Source organism: Crotalus tigris, unplaced genomic scaffold, assembly GCF_016545835.1.
Source record: "Crotalus tigris isolate CLP2741 ecotype Arizona unplaced genomic scaffold, ASM1654583v1 scf7180000018371.15429387391:27106975, whole genome shotgun sequence".
Classification (NCBI taxonomy): Eukaryota; Metazoa; Chordata; class Lepidosauria; order Squamata; family Viperidae; genus Crotalus; species Crotalus tigris.
Window position 1 is genome coordinate 2,666,365 of NW_024096970.1, and position 17,636 is coordinate 2,684,000.

Below are 17,636 nucleotides of genomic sequence, written 5' to 3' on the forward strand. Positions count from 1 at the left end.
GGCCGCTGCCCTTTGATCCCTGCGGAAAAGCTGGGAAAGGACGAGCTCGGAAAGGGGCCGCGCGGCGGGGTTTGGGTTGCAAGAGCCGGGCGAAGGCAGGTAGTGTGGCACGCGGGGTCATAGAGCGGCCAGGCAGACGGGCGCTACTCGGCCCCGGGCGAAGAACCAGCGCTTTCCGGTTCCCTCTATCTTCTGGGCGAAGGGAGGCCGGAATCGGACGCGGACCCGCTAGGCAACCGGGCAGAGGGCGGGGGTTACACACGCGGTGCTGGATCTGCTGCGGAAGGTTTACCCAGTCGGGATTGTAGCGCGGTTTTAACCGTATTTACGGTAGGGTTCCCTTGAATTCGACCTTGGCGCTTGAAATTGCCCTCTGCGAAGTTTATTCACACACACACACACACACACACACACACACACACACACACACACACACACACACACACACACACACACACACACACACACACACACACACCACAAAACACACACACACACACACACACACACACACACACACACACACACACACACACACACACACACACACACACACACACACACACACACACACACACCAAACCAGGGGCGTTTGATCTCCGTGCCATTTGTGGTTGGATCCTTTGTAAGATCAGGGGGTGAGAAAAATTAGGAGTGCGGCTGTGACCTATTAATTCGTCTGCCATCCAATTAATACCAACGATGCTTAAAATAGTTGGTCTCTTGTACACGTTTCTTTTTATGGGTGTACTGTATTCTACAGGTCATATTGTGCAAGACGTTAACAAGTAAAATCAGTCAGTACAGTATTGTATTAATTTAAGGAAAATTAGACTACCCTGAGGGTTGTATGAATACTTCTATGCTGCTTTTAGAGTTCCGTGTAATCGCTGATGTTTAGAGCTAGACAGAAACTTACTTGCAGTCCACAGCATAAAGTTACAAGCTGAAAACTAAATGGACTTGCTTCTGCTGGGAGGCCTACTGCCTACTCGTTTGATCTTTAACCGTCTTGGCTTATTTGCAGTAACAAATAGGGATTGGCTAGGTAGAATATAGAGCTTATGTTTCCATGATGAATTGAGACCCCTAATTTTAAGGTTGGTCCTTGTCTGCCCATTTCTGAAGAAGCCCTCTCTGGATCCAGGGGAGTACTACTGACCATAATACTTCTGTTTTGGGTAAAGTGCTGGAGAAGTTAATATTTGTACAGTTCAGATTTTCTTGGAGAACACTTATTTTGTTGATCGTTTTGATAAAGGATTTAGGATTGGTTTTAGGACAGAATGAGTTTTGGTCTTGGAAAATAGCTTGCATCACTGTGCTTGTACATTCTGTGGGTGTCACAGAGGACTAATTTTCCCCAATGCTATTTATATATATGATGATCATCAGGTGTTTGGGGTGAAATGTCATCAAATGTTAAAGACATGCTGATTACTTCATGACACTTAAATCAAGAGAGAACAGGCAAATTTAGAATGAGTATCTAGATTCTGTTACAGGATAGATGGGTGCCAGTGAATTGAAGTGGAATTCCCCCAGGACAGCTCATGAATCAAATTTCAAGGAATGGGAATTAGTGAATCTGCCTTGAGTGGAATTTGATCCCACTTCTTCAGATTTTTATTATTTTGACCAGGGTGTGGACTCAAGAGTTTGAAAACTTACAATAGTTTCAGATGTTTCTGGAATAGTAATTGATACTTGAGGACCAACTGACCTTAAAGAACACCTTACCGAAATATCTTGCTGCATTGACCAATATATCTCCTGCATGTGGAAACCTATCTGTTCTTGTTCACACTCTGGTAGCCTCATGTTTAGATAAGTGGGAGGTCTGGCTATGCACACATTGCATCTTTATTGGAGCAACTGACTGGCTACCAATTAACTACCAAACCAAGAATTTGTGTTTGACAAAGAGTGCCCTTGAAAACTTGGGAGCAGGATACCTAACAGTCTGCTTTTACCTTTATCTGGCAGGTTGGTTACTAAGGTGAACAGAGGCAGTCCTGTTGTGCATCCAGTACCACAACTGACCTACTGTTATTTTGCTGTTATTCATAGGTGGGCATTCTTTCTAGTGAAAGCCTTGGGATTTTTTTTTCATCCATTTCCAATCTTTTATAATTCTTTATTATAATTTATTTAAATTATTTGATTGTAAACTGCTTTAAATTGCCTGCCCAAGAAGAAATAAACTATTAAATAAATAATGTGTAGTTTTGGCTTTCTTTCCTAAGAAAGTTTGAACAGTCGAAGCAGGATGTCACACTGCAGGGCTATGCTTCATTTCAAAATCTAACTCTCTTGAGAAAAAAAACAATGAAGATTTCACTGAGGTCTTCATGCTGAATCCATTTTTCAGAATATGCTTCATCACGGTAGACTCAAATCAATCTTTGTTACAGTCATAGCCCAGCATAACAGTAGATTCACAGATTAAGCAATAGATTTCTCCCACTAGTCTTCAATACCTTGTTTACGAATAGTGTTTGTGGACAGATCATGAAAAGGATACTTATTTGCTGGTAAGTTAATGTAAGCCACTGAATTATTGTGAATGCAGTAATACAGAATTTAGACTGATGATTTTGTGGGCATTGTAGATTTTTAGGATATCCGTAGCACCTGTTGATATTATGTTGCCTAACCCTGCATAGGAAAGCCAAAGAACAAAGGTCTTTAACTATTTGGATTGTGGGTAGATGATTTTTATGTCTAAGATTATAACCCAGTCCCTGGCATTTAAAAAAAAATGACATCACAAGCTCAGACATTAATATTCAGAAATAAATTGAATTAATTCAGTGCAACATTCTTTAATGAGTTCGGAATTTTGTGGATCCCATACCTTCCTATATTGCTTGTTGCTTAATAACAGGGGTCTTCAAACTTGGCCCTTTTATGACTTGTGGACTTCAACTCCCAGAATTCTTAGCCAGCGTGCCTGGCTGAGGAATTCTGGGAGTTAAAGTCCACAAGTCATAAAAGGGCCATGTTTGAAGACACCTGCTTTAGAATGTGTAAGACGTTGCATTGTTCATTTTGTAAAATTTCTAACTTGCAGTGCCCTAACTGTTGAATCCTTTGTTCCAGGGTATGCTATGACAGGGTATAAATTGCTGCTTGGTGCTTTTAGAAATCTAAATGTCTGGCTTGGAATTCTGGTCAAATCTCCTCACAAACTTCACTCTCCGTGGAAGACCTTTCTTTGTGCTACAAGCCAGCATCCCAAAAGAGCAATTCTCCCCAAACATTTCTGTGATTCTCCCATTCAACAGCATGTGTTTTTAGTACCGTGGTCAAAAAGTGTGTCAGGGATTTTGGTCCGACACAAAAGTAACAAAAGCTCACATAAAAATGTGAAAAAAACTGTGGAAGAAGACTTGGAGGAGGAAGACACTGTTGAAGAGATAACTGATTCAGAAGATGAGTTTGAAGATGATCCCAGCATAGTGAAGAATTACAAAGACCTTGAGAAAGTAGTGCAATCTTTCCGCTTTGATGTAATCTTGAAATCTGGTTTAGATATTGCAAGAAAGTAAGTCTAAAAGTTTAAAATCACTTGTAAGTAAAGAGATTACAAGGTATAGGTAATGATACTTTGTTTAACGTTGCTAAGTGCAAGCTAGTTAAAGGTTTCCCTCTTAGGAAGACTATTAATATACAATTAATATATTGGTTTTGCTAATACTAGTATGTTAAAGATAGTATTCTTCATAAGCCTTCCCCAATCCGGTGCTGGTTGTAACAGCATCTGGAAAGCATTAAGTTGGGAAGGACATTTAAAATGACTTTTGTAGCTTGTGATTAAAATCCCTATGAAAACAGACTGGTCAGTTAAATACTGTAAAATTGGCTATTAAAAAGTAAAGACAACTATTAGCATCAGCTGATAGTCATTAAAAAAAAACAAAATAGCTCTTAATGAGACTACTTTTCCAACTTAATTTGCAGTCCGTTGGCCATTCCTTTAATTAAAGCTTCCAAATGCCATGATATGCATGCACATTTCTTGCTTAACTTTGTCATTTGTTTCAGGGTTTTGTGTATTTAATATACATAGTAAAAAGCTTTGAATGAAGAGCAGAAATATGAGGCATGTGTTATCAACCATTGTTATTTTACTTGCAGAATGTAGCAAACCAGATTTAAGTAGAAATTGTTCTTGATTTTTGATCGTAGACCAACAGTTTCTACAAATGATCAGTTGCTCACAACTGATTGCTCCTTTCAAGAAAACCTGAGTGAGTTTAATAGGATTTGCTTCACCAAAAGTACGCATAGGATTTCAGCCTTATTTAGCTTTAAGATATGCAACATTGATTTTCTTTCTGTAAAAGGTGACTACAGTATAGCTGCAGGTCCATACATAGTGAATCAGTTGCACTAGAGCAGAGAAATGCTAAAAGAAAATGTTATCATTTATGTTAATTGATATGATTTAACCCAGTGTTTCTCAAGCTTGGCAATTTTAAGATGCGTGGACTTCAGCTCCCAGAATTTTGGGAATTGAAGTCCACACATCTTAAAAGTTGCCAAGGTTGAGGAACACTGATGTAGCTATCTATATACCTATGTTGTAGTGGTAGAAAAGGTTATTCTTAGTATTTATTTTTGTAAAAAATATAGCAAGAACATTAAATATAAAAATGGGTTCTTTTTGTTTTAAAGCAAAGTGGAAGATGCATTCTACAATGGTGAGCTTAGACTGAATGGAGAAAAATTGTGGAAGAAAAGCAGATCGGTAAGACCCTTTGAAATTCACGGTATAACCTAAACTAACATGAGAAATCAGGGGTTAAGATTTAATTCTCACTATTACATAGTGAAACAGGATCACATCACTACATAAAAGACATTTTTCTTTGCAGCATTGGGACCCAAGATTATTAATTTTGGGGCCATTTGCTTATTTTTATTTCTAGAACTATTTACATATCGATAACCAGCTTATTAAAATAACAGTTGCATGTTGTATTATACAACCCATATCATATTTCAAAAACATTGAGCTGGTTCAGTGTATCTCTTAGATCGAATTTTATGTCAGATGAACTGGAGTAAGTTCATCTAAAGTTTGGGGCATGCAACACTTCTCATTCTTCCTCCATACTTTATTTCACTTTCCAAAAATTTCTGGCTTGTTAATTTGATCATTGTGTTAAACCAGAACTCTGTTTTAATTGTAAGTAAGAAAGAAGGTTAATACTATGATTTTGTTGGGTTTTTTGAGGGAGGGGGGGCTTCTGCAGATATCTGGATGGCAATGTTGATAGATTGCTTAACATTATGTGCAAATTGGAAATTCTGGCTTGTTTCTCTATTAGTCCTGTCCAAGTCATGGCTTGGGGGGTTTTGATCAATAAACCAGTTTTTAGTGTACTGATAGTTAAAATCCAAAGGGGAATACATTAGCATGCACCCACATTCTACTTTTTTTCTTTACTGAGCCAGAATTCTGGCTTACTTAACTAAATCTGAACAAAGGCAGTATGGTTTAAAGCAGACTTTCATCAGATTCAAAGTGAGCCACTTTCAACCACAAGATTGTTCAAATAAACAGATTATATCTGAAGCTATAATTTCTGGTTTGCGTGGATCAAGAATTCAGGATTTTTTTTTTTTTTAAAAAAGTAGAGTTAACTGAGTAAAAAGAGGATAAGGGAGAATGTGCAAATTTATGATTTCTCTTGAACTTGTGCAGATAGTTATACCATAGTTTACTGTTGTACAAGTAGGTCTCAATTAGTGTGGTTAATCAATTCTATGAAATGGTTGTACTATTTGAATTCACATGTTTTTAAAGTGATGTTTCTATGGAAGATAGGGTAATTGGTTATAGTTTGGTGGAAATGGGCAACTGAAAGTTTTGAACATATATTCCAATATGTTCATTAATGAAATAATGTATAACAATAAAAGAGGATAAACCCACCCAAAGTGTAGCTATCTCCTGTATCCTGCTATAGTTCTTCAAAAAGAGCCTCTTCTGTTTTGAGCTTTCCTTGAATGGAATTTTCCTTTTCTCCATTTTACACAAATGATGATTAGTATCTAATCAACTGCCCATGCACTAATCTCAACCGTGCACACACCACCTCACCCTAACAACCCTAGCTTGCATTAAACACAATCTGGTATCAATTTATAAACCATACTAAATGAAAATCACATTCAGATTTGCACTGATCATAACCTATCAGTATTCAAAGCCTGCCAGGAGTAACAGTAGATAGTGCAATCAAGGCAGGTGAAGCCATGTAGAGCACAGCTTATTTATTTATTTAGCTATGTTACCAGCATTGGTCTTAGGAGGCGTCTGTATTATTTTCTGAGTAACAGAGTAATGTGTTATCTGTCTGGGTCCATGAGCTTTCTCTCTGACTTCCTTGAAAGAGGAGGACGTGGCTATGGGTCTTATGCCTTCATCACCATTTGAAGACTTCTACAGTGGGCTATACAAGGGATTGCTGACTTTATAGGCATCTTATTTCAGTTGTTGCTCAGAAGAAGCTGCTGCCAATGCGCCATCTCAGTGCAAGTTCCCTGGAACAGCCTGTCCCTAGTACTGAGACTGGTTCTCTCACTGATGGCTTCCCAGAAGTTGGAGAAAACTTTTGCTTTGGACATTGTTGGTTCACCATTGGCACGTTTTTCTTCTTCTGTATAGGAGTATATGATAATTGTTATTTTGAGGGAGAGGGAGGGGTCGAAGCATATTGTATTGTCCATTTTACTAGGGGCTGTAGCAAATTTTAATGTAAACATTTTATTATTTGTGGCTATAAATTGTCATAGATGTGGTAGATTCAGCACGTAGAAATTCAGTTGGTAACAGCAACAACAATTTAACCATAGAATCATTTGATTCTTAAAAACCTCCAGCGATGGAGCACCCACAATCCCAGGAAGCAAGTTGTTTGGTTGATTAATTGTTCTCACTGTCAGGACAGTTCTCTTTTATTCCAGGTTGCTTCTCTTTTTGATGAGCTTCCAGCCATTGCTTCTTGTCCTGCCCTCAGGGGCTTTGGAGAATAACATGACCCCCTTTTTCTCTGTGACAGTCCCTCCAGTACTGGAAGACAGCTATCATGTCATCCCTAACCCTTTTCTTTGTTAGGCTAAACCAGTGTTTCTCAACCTTGACAATTTTAAGGCATGTGGACTTCAACTCCCAGAATTCCACAGCCAGCATTGCTGGCTGTGGAATTCTGGGAGTTGAAGTCCACATGCCTTAAAATTGTCAAGGTTGAGAAACACTGGGTTAAACACACCTAGTTCCCTTAACTGACCCCTCGTCATTTTTGTTGCTCTTCTCTGCACTCTTTTTTCTAGAGTCACAGCATCTTTTTTGTTATCTTTGTGATCAAAATTGGCTACCGTAGTCCAAGTGGGGACTCACGAGTGCAGTATACGATTTATGGTGTTGTGTCACATTACTGCTGTAGCTTCTTTATTGTGATGCTAAGTTTCATGGATTAGAAATGCCTGATTATGGGTTTACAACTTTTTTCTTATACATGCATGCATTCTTAAGGCAGCACAACATCCTCGAATCATAGAATTTATACCACAAAAAAGTACACCTATTAAGCAGTCAACTTGGCAGCTTTGCTTCAAGCTTCAAAATGGTGGGAATGAAAGCAGTCAAATCAATGTCAGGCAGTTATTCATACAGTTGCTCAAGGAAAAAAACATTTTTTCTCCTCCCCTCCCCCCCTTTTTTTTTCTTCAGGTAAAGGTTGGCGATACATTGGATCTCATTCTTGGAGAAGACAAAGAAACAGAAACAGCCGTAGTTATGCGAGTTGTTTTAAGGAAAGCATCTGAGAAGAATGAGAATGATAAATACAAAGTGGTGTTGAGACGATGGAAGAACTTAAAGGTGCCCAAGCAGGATGTATTGAAGTGAATAAGTGAATTGCATGTTGTGATTGATTTCCTGTGAGCAATCACATTTATTGTATAATATATATTTTTTGTTAAACAAAGTTTTTTTAAAGGTTATGAGATGGCATGCCACTTCCCTTACTATAAACATTGCTATTTCTGTTTGTTCCATGACTTTCCAAGTTTGCTGTTTTCATTTCAGAAGTAAAAAAAAAACACTGTTCCTGTGAGAAATAATAAAAGACAAGCCTGATCTTAAATTGTCGTGGCTGTTGCTTAACCACGTGACTCAGAAGCTCAAATGCTAATCTTAAGGGGAAAAATTATTTTTAGAATATTTTTGTGACTTGCAATATCACTATTTACATCAAAAAGGAAAATATCAAGATAGATTAGTAGTATGTTCTCATTTCCAGGAATGAAAACTGAAACAAGTCATTTCTGTTTGCTTTCCTCTTCATCCAGAGGTGGCAGTGTGGAATGTAGGTAAATCTGCTTGCCACTGTATTTTCACTTGTATAAAGCAGAGTTCCTTCATGCATAAGATGGTTATAAAAATAGAGGGGGTACTGTTAAAGTTGAATCAGGTATATCAGGAAAACAAGTGTGCTACTTGACTGGATAACAATTAGAAAGAGGTGGCCATATATTTCTCACTTGAAAACCCAATGAGAGTATAAAGCTCTAAAATAGAAATAAATGGAGTTACTCTGTTTACTTCAGTGTGCTGTGCAAGTCTGCATAGTTAGTCTTCCATGGACTTTATGGAAACTCAGGTGCTCATTAGAACAGACATGAGGCCCTAAATCAAAGTTTATATCTCTGATTTTCATTTAGTTCACTGCAGCAAAGTACATTTCTTTTCTTTAATGAAGGCACCTTTAAAACCACCCTGCTTCTTGTTCAGCTGATGGAAGATTTTGGCTGGATTTCATCTGTATTATGGCTCATCTATTAGAGATATGCAGAGATTCATAAATTATGAGGGCATACCAGCTAGCTAAGGAAATACTAAAAAAAAGAGAGAAAGTGTAAAAAGTAATAATGTTCATCAAAGCTTTTGTGAGCCAAAAAAGCTCACAAGTTTCCAAGTGAGAAGTGTTAGATATCTCCCCCAGTCTCTTGTTTTATAATGGTATATTTGTGAATTAAAAACCTATGTTACCGCATTAAAATGAAATCATGTTAATAGTAGCTCAATAAATGTCATATAAGAAATTGTATAAATGCATTTTGTACATTTTGTACACCCTTCAAGGATATGCTGATCATCAGAAGCTAAAATGTTTCCAAAATGATACTGAACACAGAAATAATTTTGTGTTGGAGTTTCACTGGTATCTATTTTAGCAATAAGATAACAGAAGCACATTTATTTTATTGCAGTAATATGTGGGAGGTGGGGGGAATTGCAGGAAGATTGAAAACAACCCTGGCAGGAAAAAACAAAAACGAAATAAAGTGTGGATTTACACCATATTGGAAGTGATGCTTTGTTTGGAATTCAGAAACAATACGCGTCCTGTAGACTCTGCCACAACTTTTTGGCTGTTTCATAGTTTAGTAGAACCGAAAACCTGATACATGATTTTTGCCATGTTCAGATGAGCAACAAAAACTGCTACTTCTAAATTGAGGGATATAAAATGAGTGCCTCTATATAAATGTATATGTTTTAGTTCAGATTAACGTTTATTTACTTATTGTAAATCATTTCTTCTTTACTCTCCAAGAGTGGTACATTCAGCTAACAAATATAGCATATTAGGAAAGCTATTTGAGAGAAAAAGCTGAAATCACCCCCGGCCCTGAGACCAAGAAAAAGTAGTTTGGTACTACCACATTAAACTAAGCTAGGATTCTCCGGCCAGTACAGCAGAAGAAACCTTCAAAAGGCAGTTGAGAAACAGAAGTAGAAGATGCAGATTTGCATCATGATATTTGTGAAGATTATCACCTGTTTTACTTGAAGCCAGTGTGAATTTTGAAGCCAACCCATAAAACTAAAAGTGGAGAGAAATTTGGTAGAAAGTTAGGAAAGGAAATGTTCTAATCAATCCATCTCTTTCCTCACAATTCCATTGACCTCTTCATTTTTAACTCAGTAAAAATCCATTGTTTTTGGAACAGAAAAAACAAAAACATTTTTCTAAAGTGACATGCGGTACATATTAACATCCAAGTAACGTATGTTAAAAAATGGATAAATAGAAATGTGTCACACACAGTAATTGTATCAACACCTCACTGCCACAACAAACTGGGTTGTGCAGCAGTTTCAATTAGAAGGCAAAACGGTGCTCAGAGTGTTCAGCTGCAAAAAGTAGGTCTGCCTGCAAATGCTTCAAGCAATGATGCCTTTTACTGGAATGGCATACAGCTGTCCTCCTATCCTGTTGCATGATCCTAGGAAAGAATAATTGTGATTTAGAGAGTTGCAGGCATGTGCTTTGGCTTGTGTTCCTGTGTGCTCTAAAGCATCTTTTTGCTTTCAGACTGAAAGCACCTCAACAACACTAACAATGCGATTCTGATCCTTCCATAGCAAAGGCTGTGTCGTTTCAGTGAATGGGACAACCTGTAGGGAGTATACTAAAGCAGAACCTCCTCAGCAAATCATAAAAGGTGAAAAGTTGACTAAAATATTATCAAAATAAGAAACACTGTCAAAATTCACTCATTTACCATTCAGGCTTCGCACTATAAAAATGAATAAAATTAACATTTACCAAAAAAAGCTCAAACAGTTTATAATCTTTTCCGTAACATGGTCAGGATTGTGTTCATATTCCCAAAATTATTATCAAGATTAAGAACATGTTATTTTCAGAATGTTTTCTAATGTCCAAGACGCTAGAAATAATGCATAGCATACAATTAAACCCTTTATTAATTGAGTCTAATAAATTATAAAGGAAAATATTTTGATCAGTTTATCTTATGTTCTCTGCTCTATTTACGATGCAAGTACCTCTTTCATCATAAGCAGGGGTAATATATTCTGCACAAAATGTCCATTTTAAATCAATTGTTCAAGCCAGTTTGGCTAAAGCACCAGGAGTCTGTGAATTCTAGACCTGCCTTAGGCATGAAGGTGACTTGTCAGTCACTCTTTCTCGCTGCTCAACCTAGCAACTCAAAAGAGGGTTGATTCTGTGGAGACAATAGCACACACACACACACACACACACAATGTGTGTATATATGCATATATGTTATCTACATAATTTGCAAGTGTAACAAGTGTATCAAACTAGAAATGACTGGAAGTCAAATGACATCATCCTTAGTCCTGAACAAGCATTCTACTACAGAGCATTCAAGTGTACATGCTGATCGTCTTGTATGCAATTTACACTATTCAAGGGGAAAGCAAATCCATAGACAAGGGTCAATTTTTCTAAACCAATGCTGGAGAGCTTTATGGGCATTTCAGAAAAAAAAATCAGTGGGTTGGATCTGGAAGTCTTGTTTTTGCCAGGTAAAAATTCATGGAACAACTTACTGGAATTTGTTAGTCATGAGTGATTTCAGTGGGATTGAAATACTGTTAACTTCATTTCAATCTAATCCAGCCCCAGCACATACAAGGAAATGTCAGTTTGGGAATATGATTTTATTCTATTATGAGAATCTCATGACTTGCAGTAAAAGAAACCATAAAGCCCTGACACAATGTAATACCCTTCAGAAAAAAACAAAACAAAAATGTCTTAATGTTTACTGAACATATATTTAGTGGAACTATATAATCAATGATTTTAATCAACTGAACAATGATTAAAGAAGTTTATAATCTTTGTGATAATGAAATTATTTGGGTGTCACTGTATTTGAAGATAATTAATCAATATACGATAGAGTTTAGTATATAATTCAAATAAAAATATAGATAGTATATTTAATATTTTCAACAGTTTAAAAGCTGCAGTAATTTAACTGATAAAAATATGGACTTAAGTGTTTTGCACATTCCTCAATTCAAGTATTTTTTTTTTTGAAGTAGTGAGTATAACAGGTAATAGCACCACTTTTACTGATACAGAGTAGGATTCTATATTTCACAATCTCCACGCATACCAGTAGTTCTTTTATCAAGATTACACAGAAAACAATAATTTATATGAATAAAAAATTAAATCAATACTACAGTTTTAACATAAACACTCATTAAATAACCCCATGATTATAATTTTAATTTTTACACCAAATCAACTACAAAATGAAAAATTATTTTTTAAAAGTGATAACTTGATTTTGCAATATTTCCTTTCCTAATATTCAAACTTGATACAAGGAGTATTCATAAGCATAGAAACTGTTGTGATTTTCCATTCTTTCTTAAAGAGGTATAACATTTTAAAATTGGAGTTTTGAAATATTTAAAAATTAATTTCCAAATGATAGATTAAAGGTCCCTGTTGAAAACTCTTAAAGAAGTTAATTACTATTTAAAATTAATTAAAAATTAAACACTAATTTATTTCCACTGATGAATATTATATTTAGATGATATATTATTAGATCAATTCTTAATAATTTGTAGTTCCTTGTGATCCAGTTTAGGTAGGTGGTAACTGAAAAAACAGCAAGAAATCTAAGCTACATAAAGGCATACTAAAGTGGAGTTATAAAATAGCTTTTTCCGCCATATGCATTTGTTTCAGTAGGGCTTTTAAGAGAGACTCTAATTCAATTATCACTTCCTACTTCTTACCCATTTCCTGTATGTGTCAACACATATGAAACAAAAGATGTATTGATCAGTTGCCCTAGTGCTAAACCAACTGACCTCTCAAGCTACTTCAAAATAACTGAAGTTACCATCTTTGGAAACTTAAAAGATCACTTTTTTGCTTTCTTGGCTTTTTTCAATATGTCACACTTTTTTCTATTTGGACGCCTGCATCTTTCATCAATGCTAGGTATACATTCATAATGCCAAACTTCATCCATCTTTTCAACAGGATAAACCGCTTCAACATAATGGCGGATGAGTCTCAGTCTGACAGGATCAAGCTGCTTTTTGTTACAAGCCCCTGAATGGTTGTATTGCAGTCTGAGGTTATCTGAAGTAAAAAGCTCTGGAAAAAGTCTTACTAAGAGTCTGGCAGCAAAGTTACCAACTGAAAGACTTTGTTGTACTATCTCTCTTACCTCTTTATCAGACAGCAAATATAGAGAAGGCACAGAAAAGTCTGGTGGAGGAACAATAAGTTCCTCAAGTGGTATCTTGCAAAAATCTTTGTTGCTTCTTTCTGGAGGCAATGGTGGTCCTTCAAATTCCTCTTTAAATCGTTCTGGGTTTATTGCATAGGTCAGGAATTCTCTCCTCTCGGGTCCCGGTACATGGACTTTTCGCTGCAATTGGTAGGTGCGTCTCTGTTCAGTATCTCTCCGACGGCATCTTTCATCCAGTTTCCCAACAAATTCCAGTGTCCATACTCTATCGTTCTTTGCTCTTGGATACAGCATTTGAACATAGTGTCGAATCAATTTAATTCTAATAGGATCAAGTTGTTTCTTGCCTAGTGAGCCACTGCAGTTGTATTGCTTCCTTAAGTTTTCAGGAGTAAACAATTCAGGAAATAAGTGAACTAGCAACCGAGAAGCAAAATTACCTATAGATAAGCTACTTTCATATATATTCTTAAGCTGCTCCTTACTTAACAGATAATCGGAGACAGGAACATCAAAATCAGGGGAAGGGATATCAAGTTTATCAAAGTCTATGGGCACAAGCCAAATCTTCTTTGATCTTCTACCTGGTCTTTCATAGTCACAATTATCTTCTACTTTTATAACTGACACATCATCAGGCAAACTTGAAGAATCGTAGCAATCATCTCTTATCTGTTCATTCTCACTGTCATCCATATACATGCTTTCAAGTTCATCATTTATTCGCTGAACACAATGCTGTAACCAAGCCTTTCTCTCCTGCATAGCAGGAAAGTAAATCTCTGTGTATCTGCGGATTACCTGAAGTCGCTGAGGATCAAGTTCTTGTTTTCCACACTCTCCGTAACAGCTGTATCTTTCAGCCAATTTTCTGTGATCAAAGAGTTCCGGAAACAATCTGTGTAGCAAAAATACACAAAATTCTCCAGGAGAAGATGCTTCATCTAAAAATTCATTTATATCCTGCGCATCAAATACCCATTCTGAGGCAACAGAAATATTTCTATCGATAGGTAGAACTTCTTCATCATCCTTATCATTAATATGATCAGACTCATAAAAACTGGAGGACTGTATATCTGATTGACCATTTTCCATATCTCTCTGAGCCCAAAAACTATTGAAAAAGTCATTGACCTGAGGCAAACATTCTGCTTGCCAAACAGCAGGATTTTTCACAGATGGATAACAGACTTCCACATAGTTTCGGATGAGCTGCAGATGAAGTGATTCAAGTTTCTTTTTGTTAAGATAACCACATGTGGTGCAGGCCTTACTTAATTCATCCTCACTAAAGAGTTCTGGAAAAAGTTGTACAAGTAATCGGCAAGCCAGATCACCACCTGATGTACTTTGATCCATAATCTGTTTGAGTTCTGAGGCAGTCAGCTGATATTCAGGAGGTGGCTTGAATTCTGCAACAGCATCTATTGGACTGACCTGTTTCTTAATTCTACTGACTTCTAGCGACAGCAGATCTACTTTGCTATGCAGCTGAGTCATGTTAGAATTTAATGTATTCAGTGTATAAAACATTTTTTGTATTAAAGAATAGATATTTGAATCAGATTCGGCAGTAATATTACTTGTTTCTCTTTTCCGCTGCTCATTCGAAGTCCTAAGATTGGAGGGACTGCTAGGATTAATCTTTTCAAATAACTCAAAGGTGGTAAACTGTTCTGTTCCTGGCAAAGTCTTCTTCTCTGTAATTTTGTGAGAGATCCCATAAAGAGGTTTCTTATATGAAGGCATAACAGTGTTATTCAATGTTTCCTCACAAATCCATGTTAGACTGGAATTTTTGCTCTTGCTTGGCTGCTCAACATCTTCCTGAGTAGGCAATCCATCTCTACATCTCAAGTTTGAGGTCTGATCCTTTCAATAAACAAACAGGTCATTAGTTTATAATTCTTTTGAATAAGTTCTTAACTTGTCCTTAAGGAACAAGTAATACGTTGTCCGAATTTAAACAAGGCATTGATTTAATCTAATTTGACATAAGGTCAGTTATAGATTAGGTTAGTTGAACTTAGTTCTCTAAAAGTCATTAACATTCCATTAAATCAAAAATAATTATATCTATTGACTAAGTACGACTAAATTAATCTTAATTTAACTAGAATTAACCAAACATTAGAATATTACTTTAGCAGTCATTTGTTACTGCTTACGATTTAGATCAGAAAATAATCCTGAATGTAAGTTGATATTCAAAATATAAAACAAAATAAATAATTTGACAGAATAACAAAAGAAGCCTATATTAAAATCCCACGTAATATTGCTTCTCTAGCTTGTCAACCTAGGATTGCCAGCTACAGGTAAAACAGATTCCCAAGAAATTTTCCTCCAATAAATATATCTAGGTGACACTTGCATATCTGTCCATAAATGCATGCTTGTTTACACTTGCTGATCTGAGGTACTATTCCAAAAACTAGAAGGGCCAAGGAAAAAAATTAATACCATTAATACTTATGAATTCAAATGAAATGTCCACAAAATATTAGAACTGAGAATGAAAATATTGAAATGATAGATAACTGCTGTCTTTTAGGATCAATCATCTTCAACAGAAAAAAGATTGTCACTGATAAGATCATCTGGAGCAGGAGGCAGGCACCGCAAACAGCGCAAGACTTGAGGCACCCATTCTCTGCAAAAGAGGATCGGTACCTGAACTTGTGCGACATTATGGCATGCAGGAGCTTCCATCAACTCTCCTGTCCTTCAAAAGCAGGAACTGCAGCAGAGAGGAGACAGATCTTTTCAAGGTAAGTCAGTCCGGGGCAGCAAGAAGGGAGGGAGGTATCTTAGTGGGTCAGGGAGGCCTTGGGGGCCTGTTCCATCACTAGGTCCTCCATTGCTTTCCCCACCCTGAGATACCTCATGTGCACTCAATGAGCCCCATGTGTCTTAACGAGCAGGGAGTGATTTTGTTCAAGGTACGACATTCACTCCCACAAATTTTCAAGTTACGAATGGAATGGGCAGGCTCCATTACATTCGTAACTTGAGGACCACCTGTATTCAGTAAGGACTTCCATCCCATAACTTGCATTAGTCCTTACATTGCAACTTCATTTTCAAAACAGACATTCTTATTCACCAATGTTGGGAGAGGGAGGAGGAGCTCTTACCTGGCCCTAAGTTATCTTCTCTTAAATTTGTCTAAATATACTACAGGTTACAAAACAGGATACAGTGGCTTAGTGCAGGTGCTTCGAGTTAATAATCACAGTCTATCTGTTTTTCCTTTCCAGCCTGATCCTTACAATTTTCTCCTTTCCTCTCAATCCTTCCTCCTTTCTTATTAATTATAAATCCCTCTGCAGGGTAATGATATGAGTTTTGTGCCCTCTAGACTTATCATGACCTAAAGTAGGGGTAGGCAACCTTGGCTCTTTTATGACTCGTGGACTTCAACTCCCAAAATTCCTGAGCCAGCATGGCTGGCTCAGGAATTTTGGGAGTTGAAGTCCACGAGTCATAAAAGAGCCAAGGTTGCCTACCCCTGACCTAAAGTATAAAAAATTAGGGCCAAAGATTACGGCCAAAGTGACCTCTGTTTAAGGCTACCCACGAGCTCAATGGCAGTTCTGAGCTATTCATTCTTTCTAGGCCTAACCTTCTCCAAAGGAAAAATGCTCTGTTAAATTTAAGTGGCCCTAATAGATTTGTCTTTAAATATTTTTAGAACTTTTATATTTTTAACAACAATGTTTAAGGTTATTTTAATATTCAAAATTCTAATATTATCTTGATTGTGATTTTATTAGTGGAAGTCATCCTGAGCATTGTGAGATAATAGGGAAATGTATACATCTAAATAAATTATAGTTGTATAAAACATTCAAAAGAATCACATCATGAAATATATGCACAGAAGCAAAGCATTTCTTCTCCGAAGCATTAAAACAGCTCAATCCTCTGAGAGGCTTGTCACAGCTGATTCAAAGGTTTTCCCCAGTACCTATGGAAGTGTTGCTTGAATATGCCTATTATTGTCATCATCATCATCTGTTTTATTTTGAAGAAAAGGGATTTATATAATGCTCCCATGTACAATTTTCCATACAACTACTGTGTAAGGTGGTTGGGCTGAGAGTGAGTACCTGACTCAAAGTCACCCAGTTGGCTTTCACATCTAAGAGAGGACTAGAACTCACATCTCCTGGATTCTAGTCCAGTATCATAATTGCTATACCAGTCTAGCCTAGATGCAGAATCAATTGAAAAAGCCATCAAAGCAGCAACATCAAGCCTACTGGAGAGAACTATTTAATTGTTCAAGGAGAAACATGCTAACATGTTTCCCAAAGTGCACCTTTCAAACAATCTGCATGTCCCTCCCGTATATCAGACTTATTTGCTTGGATCCTAATATCACCAGCAGAAAAAAAAATGTGACTTATTTTGAATCTGCTCTTTCAGAGTACTTTGTTTCACCCAACATCTGCAAGGCTAGATTTTCTGCTGGAACAGAGAATATAAATGTAAGAATTCAGAAAATTATTTCCTTTATTTATTTCCTTTTAACCATTGGCATCCCCCAT

General features: G+C 36.8%; 2 protein-coding genes across 10 annotated transcripts in view; one reads left to right on the forward strand and one right to left on the reverse strand.

Moving 5' to 3' along the window:
- On the forward strand, positions 1 to 9,122 carry MTRES1 (mitochondrial transcription rescue factor 1). Of its 7 annotated transcripts, none has more exons than XM_039351110.1 (5): positions 6 to 99; positions 1,987 to 2,070; positions 3,103 to 3,547; positions 4,681 to 4,753; positions 7,745 to 9,122. In XM_039351110.1, exons 3-5 carry the CDS (start codon positions 3,111 to 3,113, stop codon positions 7,919 to 7,921), a joined length of 687 nt encoding a protein of 228 aa, XP_039207044.1. In that variant the 5' UTR covers positions 6 to 99; positions 1,987 to 2,070; positions 3,103 to 3,110; the 3' UTR covers positions 7,922 to 9,122. The 7 variants fall into 7 exon arrangements, with proteins under 7 accessions (XP_039207049.1, XP_039207044.1, XP_039207051.1 ...); XM_039351112.1 differs by having other exon boundaries at positions 29 to 95; XM_039351111.1 differs by lacking the exon at positions 6 to 99 and adding an exon at positions 106 to 330.
- BEND3 (BEN domain containing 3) overlaps positions 8,429 to 17,636 on the reverse strand; it is a 23,468-nt gene continuing 14,260 nt past the window's right edge. For 2 of the 3 annotated variants that reach the window (XM_039351107.1, XM_039351108.1), the window contains exon 4: positions 10,631 to 14,955. In XM_039351107.1, the coding sequence (XP_039207041.1) occupies positions 12,745 to 14,955 (2,211 nt within the window). In that variant the 3' untranslated portion in view covers positions 10,631 to 12,744. Of the gene's footprint in view, positions 10,306 to 10,630; positions 14,956 to 17,636 lie in introns of those variants that run through there. The other variant, XM_039351109.1, reaches the window with a different exon arrangement.

Bases quoted from the DNA above. Each gene is read 5' to 3' on its own strand.
- MTRES1 (XM_039351115.1), top strand. From the start codon at position 3,111: ATGACAGGGTATAAATTGCTGCTTGGTGCTTTTAGAAATCTAAATGTC. The intron at 3,548-4,680 runs GTAAGTCTAAAA...TTTGTTTTAAAG, and splicing joins GGTTTAGATATTGCAAGAAA to CAAAGTGGAAGATGCATTCT. The intron at 4,754-7,744 runs GTAAGACCCTTT...TTTTTTCTTCAG, and splicing joins TGTGGAAGAAAAGCAGATCG to GTAAAGGTTGGCGATACATT.